General features: G+C 38.0%; 1 protein-coding gene across 1 annotated transcript; it reads right to left on the bottom strand.

The window, feature by feature from the left end:
- Positions 1 to 9,311: 9,311 nt before the first annotated feature.
- On the bottom strand, positions 9,312 to 9,758 carry LOC137642861 (uncharacterized). Its single transcript, XM_068375731.1, has one exon. The coding sequence runs from the start codon at positions 9,756 to 9,758 to the stop codon at positions 9,312 to 9,314; it is 447 nt and encodes a 148-aa protein (XP_068231832.1).
- Positions 9,759 to 18,684: the final 8,926 nt, after the last annotated feature.

Here is an 18,684-nt window from a genome sequence, read left to right as displayed (position 1 = left end):
TTTAAGAATTGCCACATAAAACTGATTTTTTTTTTCTGTCGTATAATTTGCATCCGCATTTAATTTACTTTTATTATATTATACACATGATCCTCTCCCTTTATTAACATTAACTCATATGGGTTTGACAATTGTATACAGCTCTCTCTCTCTCTCTCTCTCTCTCTCTCTCTCTCTCTCTCTCTCTCTCTCTCTCTCGTTGTAAAAGGTCTATAGATTCTTATCTATTTTTAAATAGTTACCGGTCCTATTGTATTTTATAATCAATATTCATTACTTATAAAACAATTTATTGATTTCTATATATCCCATCCCTACTAAGCTATTTTTCCCTGCTGGAGCACTTGAACTTATAGCATCATCCTACTTCTGCAACTAGGGTTGTAGCTTAGCAAGTGGTAATGATGATAATAATTCATTGGACATCCACAAACAAAATGTCCTATCACTTGGGGACTTTTCAAGGTCCTTCTTAGCGTCAACTTATCTTGCCAGTTTCGTCTTTTGCATTTTACATTAAATCTTTCAAACTATGTCGGTAGTTGGCAGATTATAACTCTCCTTCATTTTTTCTCTCTTTCTTCAACCCATAATCCATTTGTGTTGGCTGACATCTTTGACTCTCATCCCCGAGTCCTTGAAGACTGTAGCAGTTTGTGGAAGTTTTGTCTACTAAAGTTTAGGAATCATTTTTATGAAGTTGTCTCAGATAAATATGAAATACTCCACCAACTGAGATAAGTTTTTCTCCCTATGGTTTGGTCCCTCGCGTTCCAGTGAGTCTCTATTGCAGCGCAATGCGATTTGATAGAGACACAGAAATGGGATATTTAGTCTTTCTCAGTTTTCTTTCATTTGTCTAAACTCTTTTTATGTATAAGTTCGTGTTGTGTGTAGCCTATGTGTATGAGGGCGAATGTGTTTGTAGGTACTATGTATAGTTGCAAATAAACTAGAAATAAATATGATAATCAAACATGCCTTCTATTGAATCATCAATGTCATTTTCAAGACCTCCCTTGAGCAAAAAATGTCGTAAAATGTCAGAGATCGAACATATAAACTTGCACTTCCCAAGTAAGAGCAAGGGAATCCAGGCAGTAGCTATCTATGTGCCACAAACCTTGTTATCTATTGCCGAAGGAGGACAGGGTTGTGTCCACTAATAAAAAAGGACATAAATACATGATTACATACAGTAGTTTAGTAGTTGAACCATAAACTTGCTTTTTATAAACTAAAAAGACTACATCTAAACCCCGAATTGTCGAGCACTTTCATTAACATGTACACACGCACAAACATACTCATTCATAAACATACTTGGGAAGATTAGACTTGTGTTTACTCTCACACCTTCTACACTATGTACTTGTGTCTATAGACATCCCGATACATAGAATACGAATAGGTAATTCAATCTTTTTATGTTATCAACTATTGAATAATATCAACAATGATCCATGAAATATAACTTTGAAATCAAATAAATGTCTAAAGGACCCCGGTCCTTCTTGGAAGGGAATCTGCATCTATTGCTAAAGTTCTGAAGACTCTGGATCCTTCCAAGGTTTATGGGGAGACAACAAAGGAAAATATTCCAAAATGTCTGGAAATAAAAGGGCGATAATTCTTCGGCTTTGTTGCCGGCATAAAGAAGTTTCCAGGTTATTGGGAATTCTGGAGAACTATGGAATCCAGTTCTGGTTTTAAGGTCAATAATGACTTTAGCACTCTGTGGCTGACTACGATAGCCTTACTAACTCTCTTTAAGATTGCCTACTTTTGCATCAAGTTTGACATTTTCATCATCAAAATTTTCATTGGTAATAGTGAGGGCCCAGATGTTATGGTAGGCCTACTTAGTTGAATTCAAAATTTCAATTTAATTCTCTCAATGTTAAAGATCTCACTGTTTGATGTTGAGAATTATACCATCAGAAAAATCTGAAGAGTAAGAATTTGCTTCATATAAATATCAATAGTATTTACAAAAATACTCTAACCGAGTATCTAAGACCTGCGCCTTAGATGAATCAATAAAAATATCAGGTCCCAAATATTATGGAAAAATATTCTAGTATAAGAGATTATAGTTATTTGCTTTTGTAAATCCAAAGAACAAACAATTTTTTGTACAAAAAAAGACAATTTCCCTGGAAATTTCAAATAATGAGAGACATCACATAGACGGGTGATCCATACTCTCTCTCTCTCTCTCTCTCTCTCTCTCTCTCTCTCTCTCTCTCTCTCTCTCTCTCTCTCTCTCTCTCTCTCTCTTCCTTTTCATCATAATAACCCACATCCTAAAACATCCTAAACCCTTATTATGATTCATGGAATGAAAACTGTCTTCGAAATATCATGAAAACTCATTATGGAATTTTTTCAAATCTACTTCTCCGAAGACGAGATATTTTTCCCCATTAATCTAATGGTTAGTCTGATGACCTTCAAAGGTTTAAATGTCGCTCGTGAATAGCAGAGGCATGGGATACTGATCATGCTCTAGTAGGACAATGCACTAGAGACATATGGTCTAGGCCATAGACCCCTCCCCATCAAGCTAGGACCAGAGAGTGCCAGGTAATGGCCGCTGATTCCTCAGCAGATAGACCTACAGTATAGGCTCCCCTTAAACCGACCCCATCCTTAGCTCTCAAAGATAACGAGGTGTCAGACACTAAAAGAAACTATCGAGCTAGAGAGGGAATCGAATCCCAGTCCAACAGATTGCCAAGCAAGAACCTTTTTAATCAGCCACCAAAACCCACAATCTTTCAAATATAAGAAATTGTCTTTTATTTCCTTTATTATTCATTATACTCAGTTGACTCTCTCATGATTCATTGACACAGTCATTCATGACCACAATTATTGTGTTAACGACCCTTTAAGGCCACCAGCGGTAATTAAGGTCTTAAAATGACTTGCTTAAGATAATGAGGTATCGTTCAGATTCTCTATCCTAAGGTCCCAATTTCCCTGTGGATTCATTTCATTCTAAAAGAGAAATAATACGAACTTATTAAGATAATGGATTATGACAAAAGTCTTGCAATCATTAATTCCATAAAATGACTCTACATTTTATTATTATTATTATTATTATTATTATTATTATTATTATTATTATTATTATTATTATTATTATTAATACTTGCTAAGCTACAACCCTAGCTGGAAAAGCAAGATGCTAAAAGCCCAAGGGCTCCAACAGCGAAAAATAGCCCAGAGAGAAAAGGAAATAAGGAAATAAATAAATGATATGAGAAATAATGAACAATTAAAAAGGAATATTTTAATGCTGTAACAACATGAAAATAGAAATTTGCTTAATAAACTACAAAAAGACTTACGTCAGCCTGTTCAACATAAAAAGATTTGCTGCAAGTGTGAACTTCTGAAGTTCTACTGATTCATCCACCCGATTTGAAAGATCATTCCACAACTTGGTCACAGCTGAATTAAAACTTCTAGAATACTTTGTGGTATTGAACCTCATGATGGAGGTCTGACTATTAGAATTAAGTTCAGGCCTAGTATTGCAACAGGATGGAACTGTCCAGGAAGATCTGAATGGAAAGGATGGTCAGAATTATGAAAATATTATGCAACATGCATAATGAACTAATTGAATGACGGTGCCAGAGATCAATATCTAGACCAGGAATAAGAAATTTGATAGACCGTGAGATCCTGTCCAACATCTTAAGATGAGAATCAGCAGCTGAAGACCTGACAGGAGAACAATACTTAAAATCAGGTAGAATGAAATAATTTAAACACTTCTTCAGAATAAATTGATCACCGAAAATATTAAAAGACTTTCTTAATAAGCCAATTGTGGGTGGGGGAGCGCAATTGAAGAAGACACTGACCTACTGTGTTTCTCAAAAGAAAATTTGCTGTCGAGAATCACACCTAAAATTTTCAGTTATACAGAGTTCCAGAAACATTACTAATGCTGAGATCCGGATGTTAAAAAGCCACTGTCCTTGACCTATTTACAATCATACTTTGAGTTTTGGTAGGATTCAACTTCATACCCCATAATTTGCACCAGGCACTAATTCTAGCAAGATTCAGAAACTCCAGGTCTACATCCAGGAGATGAAATTAATGCCAAAAGAGTAGCATCATATGTGTATGTAACAAACTTGTTTTCGAGGCTAAACTACCCATCATGTGTATTCAAGATAAAAAGTAATGAGCCAAGAACACTGCCCCGAGGAACACTAAATACCACATTCCTATACTCACTACGGTTCCCATCAACAACAACTCTTTGCAATCTATTACTTAAAATATCAACAATGATGCCATGTACAGATCCATCCACTTTTGGTTTCAATACAAGTGGCTCATGATTATCATGGTTGAGCATGACGAATGCCATAAATATTAAACAAAAATTATTCTTTTACCGAAAGGTCAGGAGTAGTGTAGTATCAGAGTAAGAGTAGGGTCATATGGCTGTAGGAGATGGCAAAATAGTGATATAGGTAACTCAGCTGACTGAATTTGCGACGAGTCTCTTCACGGGGAACGAGTTTGTCATAGACGTTTGTAATATCTTAAACCCTTCTATTCAAGTGTTTCCAATAACAATTAATATGATTTTCAAGTACATAAAGGAACATGTATACACTATTACACTCTAAGGAGCATAAACTTGATCAGGCTCTTTCCAAAAATTTGATTTCTTTATCTACCACTATTTATGTAAATTATTACTAATTCTTCCTATATGATATAAAAAATTCCATTCAATGATATCAAAAATAACTATAAAAACGAAAACAAATTCTTAAAAGGTCAAAAAACCAAGAATCTTTTAAATACATCATTATGTTGATGAAATATCTTTCCGCCTGGAATTTGTAATATTAAGATTGGGGGAAGCCTTTCCTGCTCCATCAGTAATTAATAAGTAAAAAAAAATGAAAGAGAATGCAAACGTGAAAACTTTATTCTCGTGGACTATAATGAAGATTAATTAATGCAATTTTCTATAGATTTTGCAGAAAATAAAAGAACTCGCAACACAGTTTTCTTTTATTTTTTGGCTTGACTTTCAAGGGGGACTAAATGAAATCTATTTCTTTATCATTCATTTATCTAAGTCTATATATAAATAAATGCTGCATATTTAATCCTACTTATTCTATAATGACTTTGGGTCCTTTTCTAATTGGGTTTGATGGGAAACAGGAAGATCTGCTCTTCTATTCTGTTGTAAGATTTCATAAAAACAGTTATACTTACGAAAACTATCTCAGATTTTTAATATTATATTTAGGGGATGAGAGAAAAGTTATCGAGTAGGGGAAAACCATAGCAATTATAGATTCTTTTAATCCTTATCTACATTGGCAATTTAGTTAGATTAGAGAGAGAGAGAGAGAGAGAGAGAGAGAGAGAGAGGGGGGGGGGAGATTATGAACAGCAAATGGTTCTGTTCGCTATTTTTTTTTCCGTAGGTTCTGAATGATGCTCCAGGTAAAACCAATTCCAAAGAAAATCCTACAGTCTGGCTGTGGAATACCAAACACAGTTGCTGGAACGTTGGCTTTATTCGGCTTAAAGCTGTGGCAAGGTGTTAGCCAAGCCGGTACAGTGTTAGAGACTCAATGTTGCTAAGCAAACATACAATCACCAGCAGTCACAGTTACCAATTCATACCACATTTACCCCTATTGAGAAGAAGACTATACTGTACAGTACACATTCATATCATAACAAAACATGAATTCACTCAGATTTCACACCAATTGCAATAAGTATTCTTACATCATTTTTGCATTACAAAGCTCACCTTATTGGCACTACAAATTTCATATTCGCATTACAGAACTCATGAGTACTTATTTTATTCGATAACTGGGGTCATCTCCCTTACATAAAAAATACATTGGTAAAAATGGACCTTATAACTACTAATTCTTAATGTACACATTGACATAAGGACTCTTACTACCCATACTACTCCCACTCATCTAAGACAAAATCTGAGAGATAGCCAAGAGAGCGTCTAGTACGACTTGTTTGTGCGTTGGGGTGCCTCAGAGGTTGGCGTTTCTGAAAGTGTTCCTTTCGACAGTGCCTTTCCTGGGGTGGGCGGTTCTGTGGTTTGTTGCGGTTCAGTTGCAAGCTCCCTTCCCTGGACTTGTTTTGTATCCACTCGACTTCTTTCCGTTCTCTGGCTGGGGTCTCCAGGGGGGATGGGGGGGGGGTTCCTTGATTGATGGGAGTCTTACCATTTTCTCGCATGTTGAAGATGTGACACTTCCTTTATCGGACAGGTGTTTGGACTGAATACTTTAGCTGCAGGAGCCAGGTGACGAGTCGACACAGTGGATTCCTTGGTGCGTAACGCGAGCCCATTGTGGGTGGACATGCAGGAGTCTAACTTCCTTGACCTCTGGTTCGTACTTGGATTTCCTAACAGTTTTCTTTAGAAGAGCTTGCTCCTTTTCTGTCATCGACGATGGAGCCGTCTACCAGTATGTTGCTTTCCTGAGGTACAGGAACATGCGCTCATGTGGTGTTTAGTTCGTAGCGACACACAGAAGGGACTTCATGCTGTGTAATGCTTGATCCAATACAGCCTCCAACATTTTTATAGGGAGGGAGAGAGAAGCAAGAGCTAGCCTTACGGTGCGCCACAAAGTTCCATTGGCTCTCTCGGTCTGGCCATTGCCACGGGGGTTAAACGCAGACAAGTAGCTTATAGCCACTTCACGGTAATGAAGGAACTTTTGGTACTCTGACGACCAGAAAGCAGGTCCCCTGTCTGAATGAATGTACTGGGGCAGGCCCCAAACTGAAAAGAGAGTAGACAAACATTTAATGGTGGTACTCGCTGAGGTAAGACACCTGTTGCAAAGGCGAACGGAAATCTGCTGTACTGGTTGACTATGTTGAGAATGTACCTGTTCTTTGTGGTGGACGGCATCGACCTTTGAAGTCGATAGCCAGACGTTTTAATGGCCTGGTAGCTTTTATCAATGTTCTTGTCTCTTTGGAGAACTTAGGTTTGATCTTTGCACAGCTGTGATATTTACGTTTGACGGTCCAAGCTTCTTCAGTGGTAAAGGGTAAGTTTCTCTGTCTTATGATGTTGGTCATCCTTCTGATTCCTGGATGACACAGGTGCTTGTGAAGCTGAGTCAGCTTGTCTCCTTGAGTACAGGTAAGTGAAGCCACACATCCCGAGGCATGAGAGAGAGCGTCTGCTACTTGGTTCTTTGATCCAGGTCTGTATGTGATGTCGAAGTTGAAACAGCTCAGTTCCAGCCTCCACCGCATTATTTTTTCATTCTTGATTTTGCCATGGTTCTTGACGTCAAACATGAAACGCACCAATTGCTGATCAGTTATGAGTCTAAATTTACGTCCAAGCAGAAAGTGTCGCCATTTCTTGATGGCTTCTACGATAGCACATGCTTCGCGTTCCACTGCCGATTGTCGTTTCTCCAATTCTGAGAGCGAGCGAAAAAAGAAGGCCACCGGTTTTCCTTCTTGTGTCAATGAGGTTGCAACGGTGTCAGCAGAGGCGTCTGTTACGACTACAACGATAGCTTCGTCATCTATAGCAGCAAGTGAAGCTCGAGATATTTCATTTTTTAGTTCTTCGAGCGCTTGTTCTGCGGAGTTGGCCATCGGGAAAGTTTTCACTTCGACTAAAGGTCGAATTTTCTGGGAGAAGTTCGGTACCTACTTTGCATAGTGGGATAAGGGTCCAAACGTTCTTTTGAGACTAGGGGTACTGTCCGGAGGGTTTATCTCCAGCAGTGGACGCATTCTCTCCGGGTCAGGTAGGACTTGGTGATCATTCACTACATGGCCCAAAATTGATATTAATGTTTGAGCATAAACACTTGTCTTGTCATTTATGGTAAGTCCATACTTCAATGCAGTTTCTTGAAAGCGTTTCAGAATTCTGTCGTGTTCTTCACGTGTGTAACCGCAGACCGTGATGTCATCTATGTAGGCGAACGTACCCTTTAGTTGCTCCTTACCAATAATTTCGTCGAGAACTTGCTGAAAGCAGGTAACCCCGTTGATTACTCCGAAAGGCAAACCCATGAATTCGAACAGCCTTCCATCTGCTATGAACGCTGTGTATTTCCGATCAGCCATGCTCAATGGTATTTGATGATATGCTGCCTTCAAGTCTATAGAGCTGAAGTAGCGGTAAGTAATAATTTTCTCAATCATCTCAGTGATCCCAGGAACAAGATAAGCAATTAGGTTGGTGAATCTGTTTATGGTTTGAGAGTAATCTATGACCAATCTTTTCTTATCACAACGAACTGCGACTCGGTGTGATGATGCCCTCCTCTAGCAGCCTTTTTATTTTTTCTTAATGAACTCAGAGTCCTCTTTGGAATAACTTCTGGATTTCACCTGTATCGGGTGACAGTCGACTGACAGATTGTCGAAGATGGCTGGCGCTTCAATTTGAGCCGCAATCAGAGCACAAGGTGACTGGATGCCTAGCTCCAAAGGTGGTAGCGTCCCACCAAAGTCTACGCTGACTTGCTTGTGTAACTGTAGGAAGTCATGTCCCAAAACGACTGGAGCCACGCAATCATCCATCAAGTGCAGACAGAACTCAGGGTATACTCTTCCACTTACGGTTAAATTGTAATTGCAACACTTGTTAAGTTTTATTTCTGTTTAGCATTAGCCATGGTTATGATGCAGGCTGGAAAACAAGTCACTGAGTTCATAGCCCTAGCTACTTTGTCATCTATTAAGCTTTTAAATGCTAAAGTGTCGACCAGCCCATCCAGAGCCTAGCCTCCATTCAGTTCTACAGGTAGGACAGGTCTCTAAACACTTCGTAGTGCAGGAGAAGCTGCAGCCACAGTGGCCCGTTATGGAAGCAGGGATGGACTGTGGGAGGTTGTCTGGGATTATTCCAGCTACAAGATTAGATTTAGTTGATTCACCATTATTATTCCATTGTTTTCTTTGTAACTTGCAGACATGAGCATAATGACCCACCTTCTGACAGTTGGAACACGAGGCTTTCTTGGCTGGGCAGTGGGCTCTGGGATGTAGGGATCCTCCACAAAAGAAGCACCCCCGACCGCTGACGGCATCAGCACACTCACTTGGATTTGGGGAGTCACTCATTTCGATCAGAAAACTGTTGGGATCCATTTCGGGTTGTGCCTGTTTATATATCAATGCTGCCATTGTGGTATTAGTTTCACTTGCATAAGACGCCGAATGCAGTAGAGCCATTTCCAGTGCACAGGCTTGTTTCACAGCTGTGGATAAGTCCAAGGATAAGTTCTCTAACAGTCTTGTCTGATTGCATTAGATGCCATACCCATGATATATGAATCTCTGATGGCCAGTTCTTCAGCCTGAGCGGCTGTACAATCAATGAAGCTACATTCCAAGGCCAGACCTTTGAGGCTATCCAAAAAAGTATCTAGAGTCTCGCCACTCTGTTGCTTGCAGGTGGCTATTTTGTATATGGCAAACACCTCACTTTTTTGTTTCAGAAATCTAGCCTTCAACAGGCTTATGGCAGTGGCATATGATGTGGCACTTTTAATTATCTTTAACAGTTTACAAGATATGTGAGCAAGAAGCAAGGCCAACTTATCTTGATTTAAGTCCAGGTTGATGGCCGCACAGAACGCCTCAAAGTTATCATGCCACATAACCGATTTGTCCTCCACATCGGCTAATTCTGGGTCCACGTCAATCGGGCTGGGCCTCAGAAACTTGTGCATGGTGAATATTAAGCCAAATAAATTGTGGAATACCAAACACAGTTGCTAGAACGTTGGCTTTATTCGGCTTAAAGTTGTGGCAAGGTGTTGGCCAAGCCGGTACAGTGTTAGAGACTCAATGTTGCCAAGCAAGTATACAAACACCAGCAGTCACTATTACCAATTCACACCATACTGGCATGAAAACTTGGATACATAAAAAAGAAATAAGTAGCCTTCATTGGTTATTACAGTCAACAGAAAGGTAAGTATTTACAAGCTTGAATTAATGAGGTAAGTAAATTAACGAGTTACTTAAACACAAATCAGTCAGTTTAAACATCCAATGTTGCATTACCGTTTGGAACAGAAATCAATACATGACCCCTTTTACTAATCATTGGTATTTCACATAGGTAAAACGCAGATACTAGAGCTCAAGAACACCTTCAAGGTAGAATTTTCCTGCTAAAAATGCTTGGTTATAAATTTGCTTTTGTTTGTTAAAGGATACCACAAATATTACGTCCTAATACATCTCTTTGCCTATCAAAGTAGGGACTTAATCATTCTCCAAAATGGCCATTGTGCGAGTTTTATGGACGACATGACCAGATGAATTTGTGAAAGTTTACGAATGATTTTACAAAGTTTCAAATCTCATGATTCCATAAAGCAATGGTGTCAGATCCGGTTCGAATGACCACTAAAAAAAAGAAGTTAAATTGATGTGTGGGAAATGATTCCAGGAAAACCTCCCCACTCCGATTTCCGAATGCCAGGCTTAGAGATGTAGAGCACCAACACTCTCACATTCAACAAACCTGAATGATGTAACCATACACACGTTTCTTAGGGATAAAGTTTTAATCATTTATATCTTGAAGGGCAGCATTGGAATAAGTTTATATTTATTAAGAAATAAATTCACATTAGAGCTGTTAATAGCCTATAGATGTATCTAGCCGACAAGAATTAAGTGATTCCTTTGGCAATGATGTAAGTCAAAATAAGAGGCGTTAATCTTCCCCCTAGAGTCAACTTGAAGGTTTCAAGACACTGAGAGGAAAGAAAAGAGATTCAGTTATAAAACCAATTGCAAAAAACAAAAGAGAGAATTTACATTTATTTTTAATAGTGAAGCCGATTTATAGTAACTAATTACATCGATGTAGGCGAGAGGTTTCATTGAAAAAAAATCTTAGTAAGGTTTTTCTTATACTTCAAAGTAGATATTATTCCTTACAAGTAGATCAATTGGAGACGCATCATACACAGAAGTAAGGAACCCAATTGTTTCTACGACCTTAAATTACTTGAATTGGAATTAAGCCAAAATATAGAAATCCTAGTTAAATCCGGTTCTCTTTAGGATAAGCAATAAATCACAAAGGATTTCGCAATATGGAAGAGGTTTCGGAAGTTATCATCAAGAGATGATCAATTAACCGGGTCCGACTGATTCACGTATATAAGTATCTAAGTAGGTTGCAGACAGTGTTGCCATTTCAGGATGATGTAATAAGTTGCAAGCTCAATACTTTAAATTTCCTCTTTGATAGAATTTCTTTGAACTATTTTTGTTTAGCTACTTTGTGAGTCTTATTTTGACTTACATCATTGCAAAAGGAATCACTTAATTTTTTTCGGATAGAGATGTTCATGTTAACAGCTCTAATGTGAGCTTATTTCAAAATAGATATAAACTTATTTCAATGCTGCCCTTCAAGATATAAATCGAATTAAAACTTTATCTCTAATCAATGTGTGTATGGTGAGAAATCTGTGTTTGTTGCATCTCTCAGGTTTGTTGAATGTGAGAGTGTTGGCGCTCTACTTCTCTAAGCCAGAAATTCTGAAATGGGAGCATGGAGGTTTTCCTGGAATTATTTCCTACTCATCAATGCAAATTCTAAATTTTAGTTGTCCTTCGAACTGGATCAGACACCATTGACTTGTGGTATCATGAAATTTTGGATCTTTGTAAAGTCATTCGTAGCATTTGGTCAAGTCGTCCATAAATCTCGTACACTGGCCATTTTGGAGAATGATTAAGTCCCTACTTTGATAGGCAAAGAGATGTATTAGGAGAAATATTTGTGGTATCATTTAACGAACAAAGGCAATTCTATAACCAAGCATTTTTAGCCAGAAAGTTTCACCCTGAGCTCTGGTATTGGCGTTTTAGTTATGCAAAATACCAATGATTAGTAAAAAGGGGTTAGTGTGTTGCTTTCTATTCCAAACGGTAATGCAACATTGGATGTTTAAAATGGCTGATTTGTGGTTAAGTAACTCGTCAATTTACTTACCTTATTAATTTTAGCTTGTATTTACTTACATTTCTGGACCTATTTTATAGGTGTGATTACCCACAATTGTTGACTGTAACAACCAATGAATGCCACTTAATTCTTTTGTATGTATTTAATTTTTCATGCCAGACCGTAAGATTTTCTTTGGAATTGGTTTTACCTGGAGTTGCAAGAATACTGTTGGTACTTATATAAGCATCATTCAGAACCTACGGAAGAAACAAAAATAGCAAACAAAACCATTTGCTGTTCATAATTTCCACCTATCTCTCTCTCTCTCTCTCTCTCTCTCTCTCTCTCTCTCTCTCTCTCTCTCTCTCTCTCTCTCTCTCTCTCTCTCTCTCTCTCAATCTAACTAAATTGCCACTATAAATAAGGAGGAAAATAATTTATAATTGCTATAGTTTTCCACTACTCGCTATCTTTCCTTTCTCCCTTTAAATGTAATATTAAATATCTGAGATAGTTTTCGTAAGTGTAACTGTTTTTATGATATCTTATAACAGAAAAGAAGAACAGATCTTTCCCCTCAAACCTAATTAGAGAAAGTCCAAAGGTCATTATAGAATAAGAAGGATTAAAAATGCAACATTCATTAACGTGTGGACTTATAAAGGAATGACATAGCATTAGATTCTTTTAGTCCCCCTCGAAAGTGAAGACAGAAATCGAAAGAAAACTGTGTTGCGAGTTCTTCTATTTTCTGCAAAATATATCAATCAATCTTCATTATAGTCAACGAGAATAAAGTTTTCAAGCTTATATCCTATCATTCAGTTTCTTTACTTATTGATTACTGATGGAGCAGGAGAGGCTTCCTCCAATTACAGTGAACTTTCAATATTACGCAAATTTAATCATTATAATGATGTATTTTCAAATATTTCAGGCTATTTAACAAATATTTCAGGCTATTTAACCTTTCAGGAAAATTTTTTTTGATAATAATTATTTTAAATAATTTTAAATGGAAATCTCTATATTTTGTCAAAGATTTAGTAAACATTTACATAAATAGTTATAGAAAACGTAATCAGAATTATAAAAAGACGGCGATCAAGTTAATTGAAGGGTACTGCCTTCTGTACCAATCTCTGATAAAGTATTCAATAATATTATTATTGAATACCCTCTTGACTGAAGGGTTGACAAAATATAATTATTTCACCCGTGACTCCTTAATGTCTTTCGCGCCCAAGTGCAATGGAATAAACTCACGGAGATGATAAATTGATAATTAATAGTGATACCACTTCAGCCTAAGTGTTCTCACTGCTCGACTCATTACCTTGCTTAACCTATGAAATTATGAACCATCAAATTTTCCCCTAAATAAAAAGCAAGTTTTTCCATAGCAGTCTTCAACACCATGTAAAAGATGCTTTTATATATACTATTGTATCAAAGAGTTATATTATACATTGTAATTGATTTGAGCTTTTTTTTCTTTCTTTTTTTTTCTTTTTGTAACCATAAACACTAATATTTGGATTAATGCAGCATACTGAATAAACAAAATTTGTCCCTAAATTTATCATATTTTCCAGATTTGAGGATAATTTCCCTAGATGCAGACGCCATGACAGAAAGACCTATAAGAATCTATATGTCAACAAGCCTATAAACCAAATATCATATTAAAAACCATATATAAATACTGAATATAACTACCAAATAATAGCAATATTAATTTTTTTCTATATTTCCTATATATTTATAATAATCATATATATATATATATATATATATATATATATATATATATATATATATATATATATATATATATATATATATATATATATATATATATATATATATATATATCACGATTGGGGTCTGAAAAAACTCATGGACTCTGCAATGCTATAGACACCTATTGAAAGTTAAAACAGCTAAAATAGCACATGTTAACTTGCTTGTAATATACCTATTGCATAAGCTTTGAAATTATACTCAATAAATGTTGATTTTATAGAATATAGAGTTAATGAGTCTTTAAAATGAATACCAATATATATATTTTATACAAATATTTCTCAGTTCACCTTTAAAACACGATATATTCAAGTAATGTACATTGCAAATGTTAGTTGGTAAAATCTGAATCAGTTGATTTTTGGTAAGAACAGGTGTGTCACAAATCAATATATCTGTGTATATATTTATATATTAGCCCTGTATTACATTGATGTATAAGGATTTTTGTATATCATCACAAGCATTTTATTTTTGTTTATTGTTATAATTGCTGTTTATATGCGGTCTTATTCAACAGTTTATTTCTGCGTATATATTTATATATCAGCCCTGTGTTATATTGGTGTATAATGATTTTTGTATAATATTATATGCATTCCATTTAGTTTGTTATAATAACTGTTTATGAACTGTCTTATTTTATCATTTTTCATGTTAAAGTAGTTGAACTGTTATTTACTGAAAATGATGAGTGTAAAACTTGTTTGCTTGTTCTATTGTTAATAGCTAACGCTAGTTTCTTTATTTAATTTATAATATGTACATTAAGTCCTTAACAACAGATGTCACCCCGCTATTCATGGATACATATTCATTGTTATAGATTTGGTGCTTTTGCGGAGTCCTTGGCAACAAGCCGAGGCGATATCTAACCTTTGTTTTGGGAGGAAGGGACAACCGGTGGTGCTTCTAACATGTGTTATAAAGGGATTTCTCTCTCTGCCAGTTTAAGACTGGAAGTGCGAGAGGATTATTATTATTATACTGTGAATTATTATATTACTTAAGAAGTTTTACTCAATAGAGCGTTTTTGGGCAGTGTATGCTGCAGTTTGTGACTTTATATTGGAGTGTTAATAAAGGCTATACGACAATAGCGAAATTAAGCAAAATAGTCTTATTTTATTTTCACACCTGCCAATTATTTAACCTGAGTTGTGACAAGTGGCGACCTTGCCAGGATTGGCAACAGTGAAAAGATATAAAGGCTGGAAGTTGAAGTCATGGAAACCTTCAAAGAATATCTTGCATTGGCAAAGGATTATGGACTGGACGACGAGAAGGCCATTGAGTTTTCCGAGCACAGGTTTCAAGCAGAAGAAAAGAATCTTGAGAGAGAAGAGAGACTGAAAAGGTATGACGCTGAGCGTGGGAAGGCTTTGGCCGAATTAGAAGAGAAGGAGCGGGAGCGACAGTATGCACTAGAAGAGAAGGAGCGGGAGCGACTGCATGCACTAGAAGAGAAGGAGCGGGAGCGACAGCATGCACTAGAAGAAAAGGAGCGGGAGCGACAGCATGCACCAGAAGAGAAGGAGCGGCAGCGACGACATGAACTAGAAAAAAAGAAACTTGAACTTGAGGCAGGGCGACACCATAAAGAGGCACCGACAGTGATCAGTAACTACTCTCCTAAAGCAAAGATCCCAAACCTCCCAGAGTTTGTGGATGGTAAGGATGAGCTTACTTGTTAAGGTTTGAGAAGTATGCTAACACACACAAGTGGGACAGGTCAACATGGGCCTCGTCTCTTAGTGCTCTTTTGACAGGGAAGCCCCTTCTAGTCTATAGTCGGCTTTCTGACGACGATGCAAAGGAATATGAAATTTTGAAGAAAGCGCTCTTCAGAAGATACGACCTTACTGAGGAAGGATTCCGTAAAAAGTTCCGGAACACGCCCCCAGAAGACGGAGAGAGCCCTGCACAGTTCATTGTCAAGCTCAAGAACTTTCTCAAGAAGTGGATGGAACAAGCTGGAGCCTATGAGACTTTTGCAGAGTTCCAACAGCTGATGATCAAGGAGCAGTTCAACAATGCTGTCTCAATTGCACTGGAAGTTCATTTGAAGGAAAAGGCCCCTGCTAATCTGGATGACCTGGCAAAGGCAGCAGACCAGTACCTCACAGCTCATGGAACTGAGCTCTCTAAGGAGGCCAAGGTAGCTAAAAAGTCAGTGTATTGACCACCTAAGCAGACAGGACCAAGTGCTGTTGAGAATCCTTGGTATGGGCCCAATGAGCAAGTCATCAAGGGGACTTCATCTAGAGAGGTAAGGCGCTACAGATGCAACCAGCTCGGCCACATAGCGTCGAAGTGTCATCTCTTGGATCAGTGAAGGGGTCCTAGAAATGACAAAAAGTGTATGTTCTGTGATAAATTTGGTTATGATCTCCCGGAATGCAGGAAATTAAAGACCGTCAAAACCGCTTATTTGGATGTTGAGAAAAGTGTTGAAGAGGCACAGACACCAGTGGCACAAGTCTTGTACTTCTGTTCAATCAGTGGTCCTCCTCCAGAAATGGAAGTAGCTAAGGTAGATGCTTGTATCAAGGAAGGAAAGCTTTTCCTTGAGAATGGTTTTGTAGTCCCTTGTATGAATGCTTGTGTTCCAAGCAATGAAGACTCAATGCCAGTGACAAAGGGTCGAGTAGGATCCCACATTGTTCAGGTGTTGCATGACTCTGGATGTAGTAGTGTGGTAATCAAACAAAAGTTTGTTGATCCTGATCTTTACACTGGAACCTAGGTGCTGGTCAGGCTTGATGACAATTCCTTCCGGAAAGCTCCAATGGCTAAATTCCACATCAACACTCCATACTTGATTGGAGAAGTTAATGCAGTTTGTCTTACTGACTCCCCCTATGATCTGCTAATTGGAAACGTCCCATGTGCAAGACCAGCGGAAGACCCTGACCCAGCGTGGCAGGACACCTGTGACAAGGAGACCTGTGCAGTAGCAACAAGGGCACAAGCAACGCGAGAGGGTAAGAGACCCTCTCCACTGGTAGTGCCAGGCAGTAACCTGTACAAAAAAGTCGATAGTGATGAAGTTTGTCGACTACAGAAGAAAGATGACACACTGAAGAAGTTTTGGACCTCTAAAGAAGAGAGAAAAGGAAGGCAAGTAATCAGGTTCGAAACCAGGAAACAGTTATTGTACAGGACATTTGTTCATCCAGACATCAACCATGGGAATCCAGTCTCCCAAGTTATGGTTCCTAAACCACTGAGAACACAAGTCCTGACATTAGCACATGAATCTACCTTAGGAGGCCACCTGTGTGCTAAGAAGACAAAGGAGAAGATCCCCAGAGAGTTCTACTGGCCTGGAATGGGTGCAGACATAACTAGGTTCTGCAGATCTTGTGACATCTGCCAGAAGACGATCAGCAAAGGTAGGGTGACAAAAGTACCTCTTGAGAAACTGCCAATCATTGATACTCCATTCAAGAGGGTGTCTGTGGATATAATTGGTGAGATACATCCACCATCTGAGAAAGGACACCAGTTTAACCTCACTATGATGGACCACACCAGTAGGTATCCTGATGCAGCGCCTTTGAAGAACATTGACTCTGAATCAGTTGCAGAAGCTCTGGTAGATATGTTTAGCAGGGTAGGGGTGCCTAAAGAAATATTAAGTGATCTTGGAACACAGTTTACCTCTGACGGCATGAAGGAAGTAGCTAGACTCCTCAGCATGCGACAACTTACAACTACTCCATACTCAATGTGTAATGGATTGGTGGAAAAGTTCAATGGAACTCTAAAACAAATGCTGAAAAAGTCGTGTCAAGAGAAGCCTAATCAGTGGCACAGGTATATCAATGCTGTGTTGTTTGCTTACAGAGAAGTCACTCAAGAGTCGACAGGGTTTTCCCCCCTTGAGATACTATATGGAAGATCTGTAAGAGGGCCAATGCGGATTTTGAGGGAACTATGGACAAAAGACATTGAAGAACCAGAATTCAAGAGTAGCTATCAATATGTCTTTGAGCTCAGGGAAAAAATGGAAGAGACCATGAAACTAGCAAATGAAGCACTGAAGTTGGCACAAGGGTGATACAAACATTACTATGATAGGAGATCCAGGCCTCGGAGTCTTCAGGTAGGCGACCAAATACTGATTCTACTCCCTACAGACAGCAATAAGCTACTCATGCAGTGGAAGGGTCCATTTAATGTAGAGAATGTTGTGGGCAAGAATGATTATGGTATAAACATTCATGGAAAAGTTAAAACTTTTCATATCAACATGTTGAAGAAGTATCTTCAAAGAGCAAAAGATGTCATCTTAGATACAGCGTGTGCTGTGTTTGACAATGTTAGCAACTCAAGTATAGACATCCATGAGGATGAAGAGTTGCTGGAGATAGCACCAACCTCTTGATCAGAATCAATAGAGGATATTATGTTTGGCTTAAAACTAGACCTGCATCAGGAACGTCAAATAAAAAAACTTGTGCAGGAGTATGAAGATATCTTTACGGACATCCCTGGAACATCAAACAAAGGTGAGCATAAAATAGAACTTACATCGCATAAACCAGTGAGGAGTAAGCCATACCCGGTACCATATGGTGTCAGAGCATCCCTTAGGAAAGAGATAAAAGGTATGCTAGACATGGGGATGATCCAGGAGTCGGCATCACCTTATGCTTATGATGGTAAAGAAATCTGATGGGTCAAATAGAGTATGTATAGACTTTAGAAAACTTAATCGTATTACTATATTTGATCCAGAACCAATGGTTACAGCATATGATATTTTTGCCAGGTTATCAGGAAGCAATTTCTTTACAAAGATTGATTTCACCAAGGGCTACTGGCAGATCAAGGTTCGATCAGAAGATTCCCAAAGACAGCTTTTGTTA

Source organism: Palaemon carinicauda, chromosome 6 (assembly GCF_036898095.1).
Source record: "Palaemon carinicauda isolate YSFRI2023 chromosome 6, ASM3689809v2, whole genome shotgun sequence".
In the NCBI taxonomy this organism is placed as follows: domain Eukaryota; kingdom Metazoa; phylum Arthropoda; class Malacostraca; order Decapoda; family Palaemonidae; genus Palaemon; species Palaemon carinicauda.
The sequence above is the reverse complement of the archived record's forward strand: the minus strand, read 5'-3'. Positions and strand labels throughout refer to the sequence as shown.

What these genes read in the sequence shown, in the direction of transcription:
- LOC137642861 (XM_068375731.1), bottom strand. Translation starts at nt 9,758, where the DNA reads ATGCACAAGTTTCTGAGGCCCAGCCCGATTGACGTGGACCCAGAATTA.